Raw genomic sequence first — 22,146 nt, forward strand, 5'->3', positions numbered from 1 at the left:
ATTGCACTCTAAGTGAAACTCATATTAAAATGAAATGATTTTCAGGACCTTCCAGAATACAAGGAGGCTTAGAATTAACTGTACTGCTGGGTTAACTAAGCATGTTCCATAATCCGGTGGGTACTACTGAGAAGGCCTGCCTTCCAGCCCATGACTTGATGTTTGTTACTGAATAGTGTTATAACTGGCGTACTGGGAACATGTCTTTTTACAGAGAAATATTAAATTTGAATTTAGCCTTCTAATTATGAGCTTTATAAGAAAAGTGGAGTATTCCATGTCCAATATTTTGGAAGTTTTATAATTTGCTTTGACTTCTTAGTAATGCTGTAAAATTGATTTTTATTTATAGTTTGTGATATATTTCTACATCTAAACATTTGACCTGGCCTACTAATTATACCTGGAGAACATAATAGCAAATAAGTAGTCATATCATTGACATTTTCAGCATATGAACAATGAGATTTAATATTTGTTGAGATGGCAGAAACAACTGGTACAGAATGCTTTATGAATGTAATTGCGGTATATGATGTCTGTACTGTACTGTTCAGTTTGACATTCAACCAGAAAATCAACTTAATTAACTTAATCCAGATTTTTATTTGTATATTTTTTACATTCCAAATTGCAGTGAAAATGTTGAAAATAGAGCACATTCTTCTACATATGCGAAGTATGATTGGCAAATCATGATTTTATTGAATTCAGAACAAAATTTGAGAATATTTAAATCATAATTCATAATATTGCTTTTTTAAAAAGATATTTTGTGGACAGCAATCACATTCTGACTTAGGAGTAATATGACTTGGAGATAACATTTTATTTTTCTAAACTATTTATCATGAAAGTCTTGGTTTTCTTTCTGTATAAATACTTTAAAATAACTAGGAAAACTAACATTTTTACTTGATATCATTTTATTAGTAATTGAAACATTCACAAAGGTTTCAATTTTCCAGTAACTTTGTCTTCACTTGCTTTGTGTACAACAGGGGTGTCAAACTCAAGGCCTGCGGGGTTTCTTAAATCTGGTGTGCGGGGCCAGCCTAGAAGTAGTAAAGGACTGGTCCACAGTGCCTCTTAGAGCCAAAATGCGGGGTGCGGGAGACCACATGTTCCGCCTCGTGTATATCCCCTGCACCCCAGAATGCTGCAGGAGGCATCTGTTCTGTATTCCCCCTTCTGGATGGCCCTACAATGCTGACCCGATCCTCAAAGAAATCCAGTTTGACACCCCTGGTCTACAAGTTCTTTGGTGCTTTAATTTCAGCTTTTAGCCCACCGCATTTTTAAAAATCAGAATCTACAGTCCATATAAAACATCTACACATCCCTGTTAAAATGCCTGGGTTTTGAGATGTAAAAAAAAAAAACCCACACCAAAATAAATCACTTCAGATTTTTCCCCCATATTTAACATAGAACATATAAGCTGTCCAATTCAATCGAAAAGCAAACTGAAATATTTTAAGGGAGAAAATAACAATAAAAAATTTACAATAACATGGTTTTATAAAGATGCACATCCTTAAACTAATAGTTTGTTGAAGCACCTTTTGATTTTGTGACAGCATTCAGTCTTTTGGGGTAAGATCCTATCAGCATGGCACATCTTGCCTTGAGAATCTTTGCCAAAGTAAAGGGTAAGATCCTTGAAAAAGTGCTGCAAATCTGCCAGATTACAAGAGTGTCTCCTGTGTAGAGCCTTCTTTGGGTCATCCCACAGATGTTCTATTGGATTCAGGTCTGGGCTCTGGCTGGTAAAACTTCCAGAACTTTGATCTTCTGGTGAAGCCATTCTTTTGTTGATTTGAAGTGTTGGGTCATTGTTGTATTGAAAGATGAAATTCCTCTTCCACCTTCAGCATTTTAGTAGAGGCCTGAATGTTTTGTACCAAAATTGACTGATACTTGGAAGTATTCATGATTCTCTCCACCTTGATTAAAGCCCCAGTTCCAGCTGAAGAAAAGCAGCCCAAAGCATAATGTTGCCACTACCATGCTTCATTGTGGATATGATGTATTTTTGGTGATGCACAATGTTTTTTGACCAAATATACCTTTGGGAATTATGGCCAAAATATTCAACCTTGGTTTCTCCAGACAATCACCCATTTTCCTTTATGCTTTTATCAGACTGCATGTAGGTTTTGGAAAATATGGCTGAGCTTCGATATTTTTCTTTGTAAGAAAAGGCTTCATCTTGTCACCCTACCCCACAGTTCAGACATATGAACAATACAGGACATTGTTGTTGCATGTAGTATATAACCAATATTTATAGAAATCCCTGCAACTCCTTTAATGCTACTATAGGCTTCTTGGCAGTCTGACAGATCAGTGTTCTCCTTGTTTTTTCCATAAATTTTGGAGAAATATCCAGTTCTTGGTAATGTCATATTTGTTCCATTTGTCGATGACTGTCTTCACTGTGTTCCATGGTACATCCAGGCCTTGGAAATTTTTTGTACCCTTCTCTTGACTGATGTATTCCAACAAAGAGCTTACAAAGCAACCTTTGATGCTTTGTAAGCTCTTTGCAGACCACAACTATTACTATAAGAGGTAATTGAGAAAATGTCACAAAACTCTTATGACTAGAACAACTGAACTTTATGTGGGTTTGATCAGTCACTTTAACTGGTGGCAGGTATGTACTAATTACTATTTAATATAATTTTAATAAGATTATTTAATTCAGAACACATTCACATCCCTACTTATAAGAGGATGTGCAAACTACTGCAACCACATTATTGTAACTGTCTCACCCCCCCCCCCCAAAAAAAGATTGTTTTTCAACTGAATTGTGGAAAAAAATTCTGAAGTGATTTAATCTCGATTTAAATACATTTAAATGGTATTTTAATGGGTTGTGTAGACTTTTTATATCTACTGTATTTTATTTCAGTATCCAGAGTCTGTATTAACATTAAAAAGAAAAGATTCGTGGTTCCAGAGTGATTGCTGATTTTAATGAGAACCCTGTCCTTATGAAATATGATTTAGAAGGAAGGCCTGTTCCAAAAATAAACGCCAGCTGAGTTGGAATAGGCTGTTTCTCAGTGTCACCAGTGGTATATTCAATCCTGAGCTGGGATGTATCTCACTTCAGTAATATTAAAGGCAAAGTTAGGAGAAAAGTGTTCTTATGGGGCACTATTCTATATATTCATTGATTGTCATTTGGACCTACAAAATTTATTGGGCCATTATTCCTCAAAATAAAACTATTATATTTAAGAAGGTTGGATAATTCTAAATCAATTTAGCAGCATAAATTTACATGTACTCTGTATTTTAAAACTGAATTTTTATATCCATTGTACAACCATACTTTCATTTGCCACCTGCCCAAATATACAAGTACAGTATATATGCGATTTTCCCACACGTTTAATCTTTCTCACAATAAACTGCATGTAATTGTTTTCTGCAGTGCTATATGTTTTGTATTATCTAAGATATAATTGGGAGATGACTGTCAGCCTTGAAGGTGTTAGAGTTGTATCCACTTCTGAATCAGGGTGTATTCTAGCATTTCAATAATTTGATGTTCTTTGCTCCTGTCTGTAGTACTCCAGACTTCTTTTATTTGTGCATTCATTCCTTAATTTGTATTTTATTGTTTTAAAAAAACCAATAAAATGTGATTAGATACAAATCACTTACATTTAAAAAGTATTTCAATCTCTTTGTTATTCCCCAGTGCAAAGTGTTAGAGATGCAGGTTTTTAAAAAATAGGTAAGCAAAGAATTGAATATTTTTTCACTATTGTTCATTAAGAACTGTTCCTATTCATTTTAACCAAGAAGAGACATTTACATTTTTCTTGTAGAATGTAAACTTTATGTTAGAGATTTAAAGGTTTATGTCAAGATTATACAATCTTAGATTCCAGTTAAAGTGATGATTTAGCCATAATAGATTTGATTCTTTGAAAAAAAGATGAGGAAAAAGTGGCATTCTGATCTAGTATACATTAATGTGTTTGACCACATTTATTCCAGGTTAGATAGGTGTGTTTGTTCACCAGGGAATTCATTCTCCTTGGATTTATGCTGATTTCCACGAGAAAGGGTAAAACTATGATGAATTGGACAGTAGACTATTTAATTTGTCTTTTTAAGGGCAGTTGCATCACTAGTTCTAATTCAAGTTCACCATAAAAATCTAATATTACATTTCATAATATATCTAGCATGACTCTGTGACAACTTCACGTGCTATGTTCATTTGCTAATACATGCTTCATCAAGTTCATATTAAGGAACATGTGACCTACAATTCATCTTTTGTAACAATTCATTTACTACCTGGGAAAATTAATTATATTGAAAATAGCTTCTATAGGAACAACAGATTCACAATATAGAGGATTTTAAAAAATTTTTACAGACTATTTGAGCTTCTAGCATGCTTTACTACTCTTACATAGTATTCATACCTCAGCTAAAAGGTTTTCAAAGCAGTTTTGAAAAGTAATAAAAAATAACTCATATTAATTACCATGAGTTACATTTCACTAATTTTAGTAAGTGAATTAAACTTGGTTTTATTGATTTAACTTTCAGTAATATGTACTTTAGGTATATGGTTTTGTTGATCCATAAAGTTCCAAATACTTCACTCTTAGGAATGAATCTACATAAACAGTATGCTTTTTGACTTTGAGCAATTGTTCTCTTACTTAATTCATCTGTGGGTTTCCTTTTTCTTTCCTGCCTTTTTTCTTTCCAGTTGTCCTGTGACAATTTTTTAAAGCTAAATCAAAGTACTATATGATCAAAATATTTCTGCAATGGTGTAGCAAGATCAGATTTCCCCCCTCTGTTTTAATACTATTGCCAAACCTGTCTGCATACCTGATAATTGATGGGACATAATCAATGGCTATTTGCATGGTAACCAAACAGACCCTTCAGCAATGTTCAGAACTGAAAGCTGGCAGTTTTGTACTTCACACAATATTCAGAACTAAAAAGTGGCATTCTTATATTTCACACAAGTTTCCAATACACGTATTAGAAATCAATGCTGCTGTATCTCTTAACACTGTAATTGTAAAAGAACCTCAACTTTTGTATTATCCAATTTCTTTTCTAATCATTAAAATCACAAATCATAGGTGCATATTTCCCCTGTTTCATAGAAAAGTCTACAAAGGGTTTCCCGGCAACTATAAATGTAAATTACTGTTTTTCTCTCTGATCTCTGATAAAGCAATGAATTTAGCCATCTCTACAAATTCTGAATCCTGAAGTCTTCTGAACTATTTAACATCTTTGTGAATCTTCTGAATTAATTCACATTATTTGTTTTGGTTTTTTTGTATGTCCACCAAACATGATAGAATGTCCCTTCATGTGATTTTCAGCTATTCAAAACACCTTTATATATTATAGATGACAGATATCAATGATAAATTATTTTATAAAACTAAATTTTATAAAAAATTATCTTTACTAGAACATAATGTAAATCTCAATCCTTTCAATCACGTATTTTTCTACATGTCCATTTGTTTCTTATAACCAACATTTTACCCTATTTTATCATGCATTCTTTCAGTTGTTTTTCTTGTCTCATATTTCAACAAAAGTTTATACAACTTTAGCAATAACATGTTCATCATTAATACATAATTCTGTTTCAAATTCACTCATAAGTAATTTGTTTTTGAGGAGTAGCTTGATGTTTTTAATCCATACTTTGAGCAATGCCTGAAAATATATTTTATGCAACTGGGATTTTCCAAAGGGAACACTTGTCTTCTTTTAAATCTTCCTTTACTTGCCCAAGAATCCATGACATTCTGGACCTTGGTTTGACTTCTGCACCAAATGTAAGTAGGAGAGAAAAAGCAACAACTCAAATACAGCTGTAATTATATAATTTGGAGAAATCATCAATATTTCATTAGCTCGTACTTCTCATTGACCCTGGGATATGTCTATTTAGCTATTAGCTATGTTCAGGCTTGAATGTTAGCAGATATTGGGCAACATGTAATTCGTTACTACTTTATCATGACTGAATCTAAAAGAGGGGCACTATATTAACTGTTGGAGTTTAACATGTCAGAAAGCAACTATATAGGTTGCCTAGTGTGATTATTAGATATTCAGGGCCTGCGGTGTGTTAGATACTACATTGACATAATGCTGAACATTATGTAGTGTCGTCATTTAAACAAAGAAGCTTGCCAGAGTAAAGCATCAGGCTGGCATATTCATCTGCTTATTTTGTTTAGGCAGAGGATTTTGACTATGTGTTATATAAATATGTAAAATTATACTACACTACTTTCACTAAAGTATTTCACTAATGTTTTACAATTTCAAAAATTAGCATTCAAATATTGCTCAGATACAGGCAAAATTCCAGTTCAAGAGCCAAAGATACATTTACTCATCTTCTACCATTCATCCTTAGGGCAAGTATTTATTTGCTGGATCATTTGGTGGCCAATTGATGCATGTGACTCTAAATGTTAATAAGTCTTATTGCTCTGGAAAACTTACATATCAATAGAAATATTAAAGTTCATTTAGCAGGTTGACAACATAGTTAAATGCCAGTACCTGCAAAAGCTCTAAATGTTATTATTAATTTCTTTTATTTTTGAATCAACTAAAGCTGCCTGCCCCTACTTGCCTACAGAGTATAGCCTTTAGAATTTACAAATAATAAAATGCATATGAAATGCATACTCAGTTTGAATCAGGAGAAACACAAAAACCACAAGGAGACACAATAGACAAAACAAAATCTTGATTTCACATTCCTTACATTGTGTCAAGGTTCTTTCCTTTAGCTAGTTCATATTCGACACAGCTTGCTAAGAATTCTTATTGCACGCTAGATTAAAGACACGGTTTATTTTTGACAGTTGGTTGTCCTCTGTCCAAATGAGAATGAAGTTTCTTATATTCTCTATAAATTATACCCGGTGCTTCTTTCTCCTGCCTTATTCACCAGTTAATGAATACCCTGCTTTGTATTTTTCATACTTAGTGCTAGGTGGATTAGTTATTGATATAGCCAACATTCTTGCCCTGGGGAGCAAACATTTACAGCAAACATTAACTATTTTTAGATCATGGGTATCTCACATCTTTGTAATGGATGTGGCTTGCATTAAATAACTCATTTTACCTGAGTTAGCAGATTGTGGATTTGAGAGTATTAAATACTAAAATTGTTGATTTTAGTGTCTTACAGTTGGAACCTACAATTGGATTATATAAGCTGGGCTGGGTGAATTGCTAAACAAAGCCAATTTTCATATAAAGTTTAACTGATATATGAATCTTGTCTTGGTGATGTTTGGATGATTTTTAAGGAATATTTTTGTTTTTAGTTGTGTGATTTAGTTTAATAGAGAAAGTACCAAGGTTTGTTTAGTGGTGTCCTTATAATTTAGAGTAAGGTCAAAATGTCTTAAATTTTTATCACAAAAATGTACAATAGAATTAAACATATGATAATGTTTCTCCCAATGTTTCATCCCAGCACTCCTCATAATATTCAGCTTTGCTTTCTTTGATATTAGCAAGTACTTCTGGAGGGAAAGAAAAATATTGAAGTTAGGCCTCATTTAGACTTAAGCCTCATACAGATAAAGCATTTCCTCACCATATTAAGCTCCAGTTTCATATTAGTGTTGGTATGTTCAGGCTACTTGTAAGAATTACTGCAAAGAGAGTTTGATTTAAAAAGTCTCTATGATTTTTTCTTCTGTAGCTCTTGGAATACTTGCCCTCCGGTTCATTCTAGGTTTTAAAACACAAAGTTGATACAGATAGATAGCACTAATATATATGTTTGAATACATACATATGCTAACTTTGGTGCCATTCATATATATTGGACTGACCTCCTTAATTCTCACTCCACATCAGAAGAATACAGACAGCAATTTTCTTGATCATTTTAGATGTTGATGTCTTTTACCATTTAGGTCCTTATCACTTTATTCAAATAGAGAATTCAAAGACTGCCTGGGAAATAACCTCTTCGTTAGGTGTCCAGTTCAGAAGAAAAATGAATGCAAATTATCAATGCACTAGGAATGTCAAAAAGAGCCATCACTTGTTGTTGCATGTTCACAGCAAAAATGTTTTAATGTCAAAATACCTTGAAATTCTGAGATGCTGACATCTGTGATAAAATTGTTCATGATTTTATATTTGGTAAGTGATCGACTGATGAGAATGTAAATTGGGAATACTAATACTTTTTAAAAAAATGCTTAAAATATTTTTTTAAAGCCTTTTCAAAATGCAGGAAAGATGGAGGCCTTCTAAGCATTGTTTCGATTTCCTTGGAAAAAAATTACTTACTAGCCTTATATTGCTGGTGCATTTATGGCAGCAACTTTCTTAATGCTGTGCTTTTTTTCCCTTTACTTATTTATGTCTAAAAAATAAAGACTGTGAAAAAAGATTTTCATCAGCTCTCCAGGATGAAATCCTTCTAACGGGGAGTTATTAGTTCAAATGAGTGCTATAATTGAAGCTCCATATTTTTTAAAAATATGGAATCCAGATGTCCTTGACATTACAAGTATTATTGATAGATTTTGATCCTTTCTCTGTCATTTGAAGAAGTCATTTCCTTCAGCTCTAAATATGCCTGATGCAAAGGTGATGATTGTGCCAAACCGTATTAAAACTAAATAAAAGCAAATATACAATACTATGATTTTTGAAAGATTTTCCATTAGAGTTAACATGGAATCTCTCTATTAATGTATTGGGAAGTGACACTGTTAAATGGAATATAGCAGATAAATAAATTGCATGATCCAATCTGGGTTGGTCACTGGGACCAGAGGTTTAGTCTTCTGAGCTTTTGGACTCATGCTGGAGTTCATCCTCAGGGAACTTCTCTTTAGCAGAGAGTGGATTGTTGGGCATACTTCTTGTTAAGTGAATCTGGCTTCTTCATTGACTTTGCTTGTCAGAAGATCACAAAAGATGATTACATGACCCTAGGACACTGCAACCATCATAAATCTGAGTCAATTGCCAAGCGCTGAATTTTGATCACATTTCCAAGGTGATGCTGCAACCATTGTAAGAGTGGAAAATGGTGATAAGTCACTTTTTTCAGTGCCATTGTAACTTCAGATGGTCATTAAATGAACTATTTTAAGTTGAGAGCTATCTGTAACAAGACATAGTCATTCTAGTCTCAAGCAGACTTTCTCTTGTCTCAAGCTGGAGACCATGTATCCATTTCAGAAAAATTGTTGTCGAGTTTCTTCTTTAAAATCTTCAAGGATGAAGCACCCACAACTTCTGAAGGCAAGCCATTCCACTGATTAATTGTCCTAACTCAGAAAATCCCCCCTTGTTTCTAGGTTGGTCGTCTCCTTGATTAATTTCCATCTATTACTTCTTGTTCTGACTTCAGATGCTTTAGAGAATAGGTTGACCTCTTTGTGGCAGCCCCTTAAATATTGGAATTGCTATCATGTCACCCTTGTCCTTTTTCATTAAACTAAACAGCCAACTCCTGCATCCATTCTTCATATGTTTTAGCCTCTGGCCCCTTAATCATCTTTGTTGATTTTCTCTGCATTCTTTCTAGGGTCTCAACAAATATTATAATGTTGACAATTGTGTATAAAACAGAATAGAATAACAGAGTGGTGCACTCTGAGTTTAGTTGTTTTCTTGCAGATGTTTCATTATCCAACTAGGTAACATCATTAAATAATAAAGAATATAAAGAATTGCATTCAGCATAATTAATTGATCCTTTGCTATCCTTTCTCTATTGCAGTTCTGCTTAATTTAAAAAAATCTTAGCACTTTAAAATTGTCGTCTCTGCATAATTTTTTCCAGAATGTAAAAACCAGTTCATGTGTTTTTCACTTGTACAGAAAACTCTGCTTATGGTCTAATAGTACAAACTGTGTGCTAGATAGTGCTGTGAGATGACAGATCTGTCTCTATGACTCAGAAAAATTAAACTTTTATCTGGGACAACATAATCTATGATTTTGTCCTTTAGCAACACATTGCCAGTTGAATATTGTTTAGAGTTTTATTGTCCTTATTATGTTTTTCTTTCTCCTATGTTTGCTTTTGTATGCCACAAAGACCTTCTGGATAGATTGGCTAATAAGATTGGGTGGCCAGCTAGTTAGATAGGCAGGCCAGCCAACTGGCAGGGAATGTAGACTGTATTTATATCAAGTTATCAGGCAGCCTCAGTTGAAATTAATCACGAATCATCATTTGTATGAAAAATGCTTTTTTCTTGTTTATCATGACACATGCATACTGTATTTTTTAGCATTCAGGAAGAGATATAGACTGCATTTTAGAAAATATATAAAATTGAAAACAATTATGTTTTCAGATCAGTTCAATTAATTTAGCCTGTGATGTCATTAGGTGCTGAACCATCTTCAGTTTATTTAATTATAGTGAACATTGGAAGGTATTTTTGTTGTTATTTGATGCATTCCAAGAGAATAAGCAGTATTTCAAAATTGTGTTCATTGCCTTTTTGTTTTGTCCTTGCTCTTTTAGTGAATAAATTATTCATCATATTTATATAGCTTTTCATCTGACAAAACGTGACTCACAGTCACATAATAAAAAATATATAAGCAATCAGTAAAATAATTATTACAATTTTTAAAAGTCAAGGAGAGAATCACAGATATTAACAGCATGACCAACTCAACAACTCACCATTCCCTTGGGGCCAGTGAACCTAATGGCACAGCTAGATTTTGGGGAACTTGTGAAAAGTTAACAGGGATGAAGCCAGTTTAACCTCAGGGGAATGATGTTCCATAAAGTAGGTGCCATGCAAGAGTAGCCCATGTCCGGCATCCTACCAGATGTAGTTCTTTAGTAGACGGAACTTGCAGTGTACCTCTTTGCCGGATCTGATGGGAATTGTGTAATTGGGAAGAAGTAGTCCCTCAAATAACCAAACCTCATGCCATTAAGAGTTTTAAAGTTGAAAACCAGCACTTTGAATTGGACCTGGAAGAGAACTGGCAACTAAATGCAGCTCACAGAGCAAAGATGTAACATATTCCGTACAATGAGCACACATAAGTTTCTAGGTCATTGAATTCTGTACTAGCTGAAGCTTCTGGATGTTCTTCAAGGGGAGCCCCATGTAAAACTCATTGCTATAATCCATTTGGGGGCACAAGTGACTGAGCAGAACCTCCTGATCTAGGAACAAGAAGCAACTGGTCCACAACATGAAGCTGTATGAACACCTTATTAGCTTATGACTGCTATCTGCTCTTTGAGTAGTAGTTGAGTCTAGAAGAACCCCCAAGTTATTAGATTTAGTTATTATATCTCTTAATTTAACCTTAATTCCATCTCATTAGCAGAATGGATTGTAAAGAAATCAGATATGTTAAAGCATTTCTAATTTATGTTTTTCATTAAGAGTTTCAAAAAGTAAAAATTATATTATGAAATGTCCTTTAAGAAATATTGTGAAAATAATTAACATATTTTATGTTATAAAACCCTCCCCCCATGTAATGATGAAATATTACAAAAATATAAAATTACAGATCATTTGCTTAGATCATGTATAGCTTGAAAATGTTTTTCTACTTTCTGGGAGACTCTTGTTTTCATAAGAGAAGGGAGAATGTCCAAATGTTTTCATGACTGATGGATTGTGTTTTCCTCTTTTGTAGAGGTTGGCTTGACTAACCTACAGATGAGTGGTGGAGTTGATAATTGTACATTTATAGTTGCATAGTACTCTGAAAGCTACAAAGAGGGAACATAAAATGAACTACAGACTACATTATTGAAAACAATTTTGAACTTGATATTAAAATATGCCAAGAATTATATTGGTTTATGGCAACATACAAATATACATGAATAAATTAAAAATATTAATCCCAGATTTCACTATAGTAGTACTGACAACATAATTTTATACCATGTATAAATAGTCTTGCTAATCTTATACATTGGCAAATATATCTACCAAAAAAATCTACACCTTTAAATTTTGTATGCCATTGTAATTTATAAGGTCAATCTTTTTCATCATAGGGTCTGCAGTTAAAAAGAAAATCAATCTAGGAGCTGAAGAGAGGTTATGTCTGGGGAAAATATTGCATTCTTTAGGGCTAATTTAAGGTTGTATGTGTGTATACACAAATATATGAATATAATACACATATAAATAACTAGTACAGAGTGGTGACTGGACTAGGAGCAGGGAGACTCAGGTGCTAGTCCTTCTGTAATTGCAGAAGCTAGTTGGATGCATGATTTGGGGCGTGTTCTCAGTCAAGACTGGAAAGTTTTTAAAAATATCCGGTTATCAAATGGCACTAATCCGTCTTGGTAAACTATAGTCTATAATCATGATGATATTTCCGTCCTATAATGGGCTGATTTGAGCTGATGATTTATTCATGTATGAGTTCATGGATATGGCAATTGCAAGCTATTCTGAGGGTTTCAGATTATACATTTCCAATCTGCCGTAAAGCAATATATTAGCTAGTCAAGAATACTAAAATATTTATTCAATATTTATTAATCAAGTTTGTATAGTTGCTCATCTTGCCAAAAGGAAATACCTTAGGTTTCAATTGGAATTTAGCAAACATATTCCCTCAGACACAGAAGGAAGTTTATGTAACAGTTTGGTTGTTTATAACAATAATTTGAAGCTCCTTATGTATTGAGCAGAAAAAAAAAACATGCTTCTGCTAGCTTCAACCTTTGACTAAAAAAATGGTGAAACATATAATCGTTAAAGAATCACTTGGTATATAATGGACTAGCCATTTAATTTTCACCATTGTATTCTGTGTAGGCACCTTCTGTATGATAGTAAATTAAAGTCATTGAAGGGATTTAAATAGTAATTACCTCACTGAAGGTACTCAATGCTGAGATTGGTTTTTGCTCATCTTGCCCAACTGTTCCGGTATGTTGCTAAGAAAAATAGCTATTCTGAATGTCTGATGTATGTATATATGTATAACATATAATCAATGTAATGTAATATAATTAATATAATATATAATCATTACAGTAATGCTTGGGTCACATCACTAGATTGTTGGCATAAATGTTTGATGCTTGATGATAAAACGTTCCTTGTGAAGAAAGAATTTTATATATAGCACATACAAACTGGACTTTTCTCTCTGACACCTAGTTTTATGTAGGATTTTCCCTTGTTTGGAGGGGAATTAGGAGTCTACATGCATATTCTAGATTTGTAGATCTTTAAACTGGTTCTTAGGAGCTTGAAGATACTTGTTCTATCATAGGTGGTTAATAAGAAAAAGTTTTCAAGTAATAAATCAATTACGCCCAGAATAATCTCTAAATGAATTTATACTTAATGTCAGCTAATCAACTCTGGTGCTTCCATTATTAAAGTCAATATGCTTCAACTAAAATGACTTTTCTGGTACATTTATATAAAAATCTATTTGCATAACCATAGATGGTTATTCCCCTCCCCCCTCTTTCGGTGAAATGTATGTAATTGTTGTTACATTCTATACTGTTGCTGTGATAACTGTACAGTTATGCCCTTGTAGTCTTCAGGAGCGTATCAAAGCTTGAATGTTTAAATGTTGTATTTACTCAGTTGCCAAAAAAGGAATAATTTGTCCAATTTTTTAGTCATGCATAAACTGATGCCACAATAAGAAATGTTTTTAGGAAATGTTTAGTTTTTTCTCTTTTTCTTTTTGATTCCAAGGATTTCAAGGTAGTTCTCGACTTACAGCCATTTGTTTAGTGAACATTCAAAGTTACAAAGACACTGAAAAAGTGACTTAAACTGTTTTTCACACCCACAACCACATCCCCATGGTCCCATGATCAAAATTTGGACACTTGGCAATTGGCATGTATTTATTTATAATGATTACATAATACCATGTGATCACCTTTTGCGACTTTCTGACAAGCAATGGGGAAGCCAGATTCAATTAACTTTAGAACTGCAGTGATTTACTTAACAACTGTGGCAAGAAAGATCATAAAATGGGGCAAAATTCACATAACAATTGTCTTGCTTAACAATATAAATTTTGGACTCTGTTGTGGTTGTAAATCAAGGACTACCTTGATTTCTTTGATCAGGGCTTTAAGGGGACTTACTACCTTTCATTGCACCTGTACCTTATAATTTCAACAATGTAGAATAAATGTATTAAAGTCTAATTCTTTTATTTTAATATTTATAAAACATTTATAGAACAACCCTGAAACCCAAGTAATAACCCATTACTTGTTATGAATTCATCTGTCATAAGAATTAGTTTGCTTGTTGATTTTACTAGCCTTTTGTTAATAATGTGTAAGAAAATATTCCCATAGTAAATTCATAGATCGTTTTATTAACATTACCATTCTCAGCATGTCCGAAAGAAAGCCTTATTTGGATTTAGCTAGCATGTCAAAAATTGAGCTCTGTTGTATTTAATTTTGGCAGATTTAGTATTTCAGTGCAGTTTGTTTGCAAGATTTTTGTAGAAATGTGAAGAAAACGTAATCCTTCTTGTTTGTCAAATTATTAGCATAGGTTGTTCCAGGAGTGGGATTCAAATTTTTTAACAACCGGTTCTGTGGGTGAGGCTTAGGTGGTGGGTGTGGCTTGGTGGTCATGTGACTGGGTGGACATGACTTGGTGATCATGTTATTGTCTGGATGTGGCCAACTCAATATCACTCACATCGAGGCACGCATCTCCTCACCTGGCCTCTCATGACTGTGGGGATGCTGCAATAGTTGTAAGTGTGAAAAATGCCCATAAGTCACTTTTTTCAGTGCCATTGTAACTTTGAATGGTCACTCCACACAAGCAAAGTACCAGCAAAGGAAGGGGAAAAAACTCCAGAGACATTCCTGACACAGGAAGTCTAGTCCTGCCAAGAATGTAATAAGGGTTAAAGGAGAGGCAGCTTCTGTAAGCAACACCAGAATGTTTCCTTCCTGCTTTCCTTACAGGATTAGGCCAGTAATTTCTTCTAACAACCGGTTCTCCAAATTGCTTAGAATGTTGACAACCAGTTCTAGCAAATAGGGTTGTTCCTATAAAAATAAATATAAACTTTTCTACTAAAGATAATCAATTTACTAAACCAATTTCTTAAAAGGTTCTAGAAGAACTGTTTTTGATAAACTCAAGGATTTATACTTAATAAATTATTTCATAATCTTATTCTAGTATACTGATAACTTTTTCCATTTTTAAAATATGCATTTCTTATTTAAATGTAGCATGTTCAGTTTAGAATATAGCAAAATGTTAGCTATGTTTATATTTTCCTTACTCGTTTGCTTCCTACTAAAAATAGTTTTTCCCTTGAAGTGCTTTTTTTGTCTCTACTTTTCTATTTACAAAGAAAATGTTATATTGCTATTTAATTGTAAATATAACATACACCTTCAGTTTCCAGTATTGTAATAATAGCCCAATTATTGTCAGATTCACTGTTTATTTGTTTCAAGCGTCTTAACAATTAACAGTTTCTTTAAAAAGATTTAAGACTAGACATATATTATTTCTACTATTTTTGGATATGCTAAATATACCATTATAAGTCAAAAACAGCTTTTTAATTAGTGAATACAGCAAATAACTACTACATAATTGTATTGATAGCTGGAGACAAGAATATACTTTTATGAAGAGATCTTTAGAATTTCCAGAAATAATTACAATCCTAATAAATATACATAAGGTCCCACACAATCCAAACACAATAACTTCTGACCCACTGGCATTTTTTTCTCAAAAAGCTTTGAATATTGTGTATGCTCAGTGAAAATTATAAAATGTCTTTTAATACAGATCTCCTTCCTAACATTACAGTTTTTTTACCTACTGGTGGGGGGAACTATATGCTTGGTCATAGGCTACAAATAATGATGATGATTCAACAGAAAAATCTCCCCTTTTAATGCTATTGAAGCGCAGCATTAAAGGGAGTTCATTCTAATCTCTAAGTGCTAAGGAGAAATCAACAATTGAAATAACTAATTTTTAAGAACAATATTGATTCAAATTAATTGGGTTTTACTTAAATACCTTTTTATGACTGAAAATTAAAAGGAATATTAATACAAAATATTTGTAAACAAAAGCATATTAAACATTGTGTATGTCAGTAAATAAAATATTCTAGGTAATATAAATCATAATTATTTAGAATTAAACTGAATAAACTATAATTAAAAATATCTGTTATAATTTCTGGATTTAAGTGAGTTTAATCCTACTGAAATTTCTGATTCTATTCCCCAGCTCCCAATTTATAATAAGTAAAAAAAAAGTACAAAAAAGAATTGTTGCAAATGTATCTAGCTAGTATTGAACAATAGACATCTGCATTATAGGATCTTTTTACCAACATATCTTAATTTTTTTAAATAATTCTTGAGAAGGTTTAGTCAGCTTGAGGAAGCTTCAACTATCAAAAAATAATTCTTGTATGCATTAGTAACAGCAATATTTTTTGTGTTCAGATATTTAATAGCAGTGACTTACTGCAAAATACTAGATGTAGTATAACTATATGGTTTTCGTTCTCACTGGGTAAATTTGTGATAAAGATACAGCAGTGTTTTTGGCTTTATTGGTACAAATCTTAATTGAAAACATCTTAAATAATTCAATTTCATCCTGTCAAAGAAGAAATGTTAAGGACAAGTTATACATGGATATGTAAACTGAATCAGAAATCACTCTGCAGCACTAATCTGATCTCCTTCTTTTCTAGTCTGTTTGGTCTGTACTTTTGAAATGCAACGAGCGGAATTATATAACTCAGGTTTATATTGAATATGTTGAACACAGACCTACTGAATCAGTCCCAGAATCTATGGTCACAATAGAAGGGTGATGTTTTGTTTTGTGAAGGATACAATAAAGCACATTGTTTAGGTTCTATTAATGAAATATTTTGGTAGTCATTGGCTAGCTAAATGACTTTTGAATATTTGAGGTTTGTCTCCTGATAGTCCCCTGAGAATACCTATGGGATTTCCCCGAAAAAAGGCATATTGCCTTAAGATGTAGACATTCCATTACTTTGATTACTGTTGAAAAGTATTTTTCCTAAAACTATGGCAAATCCATTTTAAATACAATATTACCTAATCAAGTGATTGTTGCTGCATCTGATGGGGTGTTTTCTAAATTGTATATTTGAGAGAAGTTCAGAGATTAAAAATCAAATTGTTGGAAGTTTCCTATTATCATTAAAATAGCCACTAAACTTGTCTTCCCTAAAAAGTAAACTTGCTGCAGTTTTGCAGAGTAGTATGATAATGCATTTGGTCCTCCACTTTAGGATTGTTAATTCTTTCTTTAAAATGTTAGAATGTCCTTTTCTCTTCATTCTTTTAGACAAATTAGGCTGTTCACACTTTTAGTATTTAGTAACTTTTTTTTAAAAAAAAGGTAGATTTGGAAGGGTTTTATAGCTGTAATTCTGGTGAGGGTTCTATAATCTTGCTTGTATCTTCTTTGTGTAGGGAACTACTAAATACACCTACCATTCAGCAAAGCAGGCAAATTTATCAATAAGTAAGGCTGCTTTCATATAAAAGATGTGATTTTTTTTTCCATGCTAGTAATGGAAGATTCAACCTTTTGTTTAACCGTTGAGTTTCTGCCCAGATTTAGTAGGAAAACATTTAGTTTTTTTTTCTCCATTAGATGTTTAAATAATTCTATATTCTACAGCAGCTCAACACTGAAGCTTCATCTTTATCATCGTCCCATTCTCTTGATAGAAAAACAATTGTAAATGCTTAGAGAGCCACCATCTTTCACTAAAAACAGCATCTGTTTCTAACTTCAGCTTTTTATTTTCTATCTTTCATTTTCTTTTTTCTTTTTTTGTTGATAAATCTCCCAGACAACAACAGTTCTGTAGAGAGTTTAAATATGAAGGAATGGCAGGACGGGCTAAGGGCACTTCTACCGAACATTAACATCAACTTTGGTGGACTGCCCAATACTACTTCCCCCTCCAACGCCAACCACAGTGTACCAACGTCCAACACTGCCACAACCGACAGCCTGAATTGGGACAGCCCTGGGAGCTGGATGGACCCCGCAATCATCACAGGTAACAATTTCTCGCTCATTCAGCTCCATTGACAATGATCAAGTGCATATTTGGCACAAATTAATCAATACACGTTTTTTGGAAAAAAAATGCGGTGGTCTCTTCCAGCTTCCATCTACCAACTTTCAAGAGGCCCAGAAATCTTAGAGCAAATGAACATTAATACCCCACAGTCTTTTCTTTTGCATGCTTGGTGTCTTTCTTAGCATATCTGAGGTTTCTGTCGGTTTCCACATCAACATAATGGCATGCATTTCTGTGCAATATAGTTCCTATGCTTCCGGATTTTAACTGGATTATTTTTTTCATTAAAAAGGGACATACTCCACTGTTTATAAAGCTCTCTTTATAAGGCTGTTTTCCTTGTAATGGTTAATTATGATTTGAAAAGGTAGAAAAGAAAGTAATTGTATGTTACTGTGGAAAAATGTCTGGGCAGTGTGAAAAGGGACTTTTCTTAAGGGACAAATGCTCCCCAGAAAAACTCAGCTTCAATTGTGTTTGAAAAACGGTATTCATAGTCATTTCATTTCTGCAAGCTAATAATTATTTTTCTGATCTTGCTACTGGTTAAATTGCACTGCCCTATTTCATATATGTAGTTCACGCTTGCTTTGAGTAACCTATGTCTCCTCCTGTGTTTCTCTTCTTCCTAGGTATCCCAGCCTCCACTGGAAACAGTTTAGACTCTCTTCAAGACGACAATCCACCGCATTGGTTAAAGTCTCTTCAGGCTCTCACAGAGATGGATGGCCCCAGTGCTGCCCCAACACAGACCCCCCACAGTAACCCTTTCAGTACACAGATTCCATTGCACAGAGCCAGTTGGAACCCCTATTCCCCTCCTTCAAACCCTGCCAGTTTCCACTCTCCTCCTCCAGGCTTTCAGACAGCTTTCAGACCCCCCAGTAAACCCCCCACAGATTTACTACAGAGCTCAGCGTTGGATCGTCATTAGGAAAAGTACAAAAACATTAGAAATGCAGGAATTGCTCCTTCCAGACTTCCTGTACTCACCTATGGCCCCTCTTTCATATATTTCTTTCTGAAGAATCTGGTTCCTGATCAAAAATCTTTCCCAACCAGCTTCCAAATGCAATGCAATCACAGGGTCATAACTATTATCTTTTTTCTTAAGTTTTGCTGAGTCGGTGTTTGAAGTACACTGTTTAAAAACTATTTCTTTAAACACATTAAGAGAGAAATCAAAGTGCATAATATTTTCATGAATCTTTTGCACATAATTATTTTAGCGTAGCAGAAAAATGTCATGTTGACAATAGAAGAAAATAATACAAAATTCAGAATCCAGTGCAGAAATATATTGGGGAAAAGCAGTGGCCTAACATTCATGTTGCATTCTGTGAGTTGATTATACAGGGAAATACTTTTGTTCCTCTTTTTTTCTCTTGAAGGGTTGGGACAGTTTTGTCAGAAAAATTTTGGCATAAAGTAGGTGAAAGACAATTTGCCTGTAGAAACAACTGACATGTTGGTAAGAAATGATTTAACAGAGGGAATTTTTAAACGTTTTGGCTTTAGATTTCAAATAAATGTTTTAAAAATATCACAGATTTAATATCTAGCATATACATAATATAATTATAAGCAGCTGAAACACGAGTGATATTCACTTCAATCTTTCTGTCTTCTTGTCAGTCTCTCTCTCTTTTTTTAAATCACCTGATTAAGACACTCTGAGATAGCACTGCATTGGGGCCACAAGTTCATCATCAGGAGCGCAACCTTTGACGACCTCTGCCTGCAGCTTTTACTTAACCTTGTAGTTTCTGGACGTTTGTGCAGTATTGAAAGACAGGGAAAAAAAAAGAAACATAAAATTAAACATGGTTATAACCTGACGCTAAAACTAAAAACAAGGAAATGTACCTCTTTCTTCAGAATTAAAACTAAAATCTTAAATAAAACAGAAAACTTGATGACAACCTTTTGTGAACTCTCTCTTTTTTTTCTGTTTTATGTATGTGTCAATTTCTGTGATAAGATTTCCAAAAAATTATTGAGGTTGTGTATTCCCCATGGAGCATTTGATGTCCTTACCTAAGACCATTATTTATATTTTTATGTCATGTCTCATTTTTATTTTCTCAAATAAATGTTATGCCACCCTCCCTGACAATTCTTTCTCCTCTGCTTTTAAAGTCAAGAATTTTTAATTTAAACAGATCAGACATATTAGATTATAACTGGTATTCCTAATAGTCATACCTTATTGGAATTTATAGCTCCATTTTAAACATCATGATTTAACTTAATATATTTAAAGATCATATTTACTAACTTGGTGTTTCTCTGGATGGAGAATTCTGGGAGTTGAAGTGATCAAGGTTGAGAAACATTGCACTATCTTAGTCAGATTTCATATTTTAAAAATGAACATGATTCAGTGTATTAAGAAAACATTTTATCCAGGGAAGGAGTTTTGCAAGCTGAAAACTACATTTGTGTTTCTTGTCAATGTCACACAAATACAGAAGTCACAGAAATATAAAGAAAGCAAGAAATTTACATCCAAAATTCCTGACAGTATTTGCCTTTTTTTCTGCTACATATCAGTATGTACTGTTCCTTATTGTAGATAATTAACAAGTTGAATCGTAAAGGCTTGCCTCAGATATATTTTTAGTCTGATAAATCTATGCAATACCATCCTAGGAACAAGTTGTATCTGAACTATCTTATCTTTACAGCTCTATGTACTTCATGCACTCTACTTTTAACAAAGCTATCAATTTCTGAAACCAGTTTTCTGTGACATCTGAATCAGCAAATGTTGATTTAAAGAATTTGCCAGAATATGAATTTGGGAGCATTGCAAGAGGTTGGAAGCTATTGTTACTGGCTGTTAGCTAGAAATCGTGGAATTTTTTTCAATCCTCCATGAAGCTGTTAGTGGGACTTTTTAGTTCTGGTATGCCATTGCCCTTCACCAAACGATGATGTACTAGGATAGCATTTATAGAAACATAATTTCATCCTAGGCTGGATTGGGCTTCCTAGGCTAAATAAACCCTAGTTCAAATCACCTCCAGATCTTCCCACATACAATAATACAATAGAAAATTATTGAGTTGATTCTGAAACTTAATAAAATGTGGCAGCACCTAGAGTACTGGCTGTACAAGTACTCCTCGACTTACAATGATTTGTTTAGTGACAGTTTGAAGTTACAGCAGTGCTGAAAAATATGACCTGTGACCATTTTTCACACTATCCTTGCAATATTATAAAATCCAGACACTTGGCAACTGACTCTCATATATATATGAGAGTCACTAAACACTAAATATATATGCAGAGTCCTGGGTTCAAGTGATCACGTTTTGAGACCACCTGAGAAGTAAAGATTCATTTAACTTAACAACTGCACTGATTCATTTAACAACTGTGGCAAGAAAGATCATAAAATGGGGCAAAATTCAACTGTCTTATTTAGTAATAGAAATTTTGGGCTCAATTGTGGATATAGGTTGAGGACTACCTGTATCAGACTATTCAATAAAACACCTTCAAGGTGAAAACTATTATTACTCAGAATAAAAATTTAGACTGGCCCAGAGGTGAAGAGATGACTTACTATTTTGTGCCACTGCGGGAAACCTAACCAAGTGTATGGTACAATTTTATAGGTTTCGTGTTGATGTATTTACTGCACAGAGTCTATACAGCTTATGTTGGTGCACTTAGGTTTGTAAGTAACAAAACTGAGTTAGTTACATTGCTTTTTTTAAACTTACAATGTGTCACCTTTAGTTCTTACATTCCAGTTCTAACATTCCAAACGCCAATTGTTGACATTTTCCTTTTGGGTTGGAAAGAGCAAATAATTGCTAATTTTTAGCCTTATTAAAAAATTAAGTTGGAGCTCTGTTAGCCAGGATAGATGGGGACTTATGTGTAATTCAAACATTTTGGTTGATCCGAGGCAGTTAAAATGGTAAAACTTTAATTTTTCAAAAATTTCAGACTCCCTCAATAGGTGCTTGA

General features: G+C 33.5%; 1 protein-coding gene across 8 annotated transcripts in view; it reads left to right on the plus strand.

Annotated features, from left to right (window-relative positions):
• The window catches only part of CNOT4 (CCR4-NOT transcription complex subunit 4), a 63,496-nt gene extending 43,412 nt beyond the window's left edge, over nucleotides 1-20,084 (plus strand). For 4 of the 8 annotated variants that reach the window (XM_026697831.2, XM_026697845.2, XM_026697838.2 and 1 more), the window contains 2 exons: nucleotides 17,926-18,138; nucleotides 18,795-20,084. In XM_026697831.2, the coding sequence (XP_026553616.1) occupies nucleotides 17,926-18,138; nucleotides 18,795-19,096 (515 nt within the window). In that variant the 3' untranslated portion in view covers nucleotides 19,097-20,084. The remainder of the gene's footprint in view (nucleotides 1-17,925; nucleotides 18,139-18,794) is intronic. The other 4 variants (XM_026697869.2, XM_026697860.2, XM_087934659.1 and 1 more) reach the window with 1 other exon arrangement.
• Nucleotides 20,085-22,146: the final 2,062 nt, after the last annotated feature.

This window comes from Pseudonaja textilis, chromosome 5, assembly GCF_049901715.1.
Source record: "Pseudonaja textilis isolate UNSWEBS1 chromosome 5, rPseTex1.2, whole genome shotgun sequence".
Taxonomy (NCBI): Eukaryota; Metazoa; Chordata; class Lepidosauria; order Squamata; family Elapidae; genus Pseudonaja; species Pseudonaja textilis.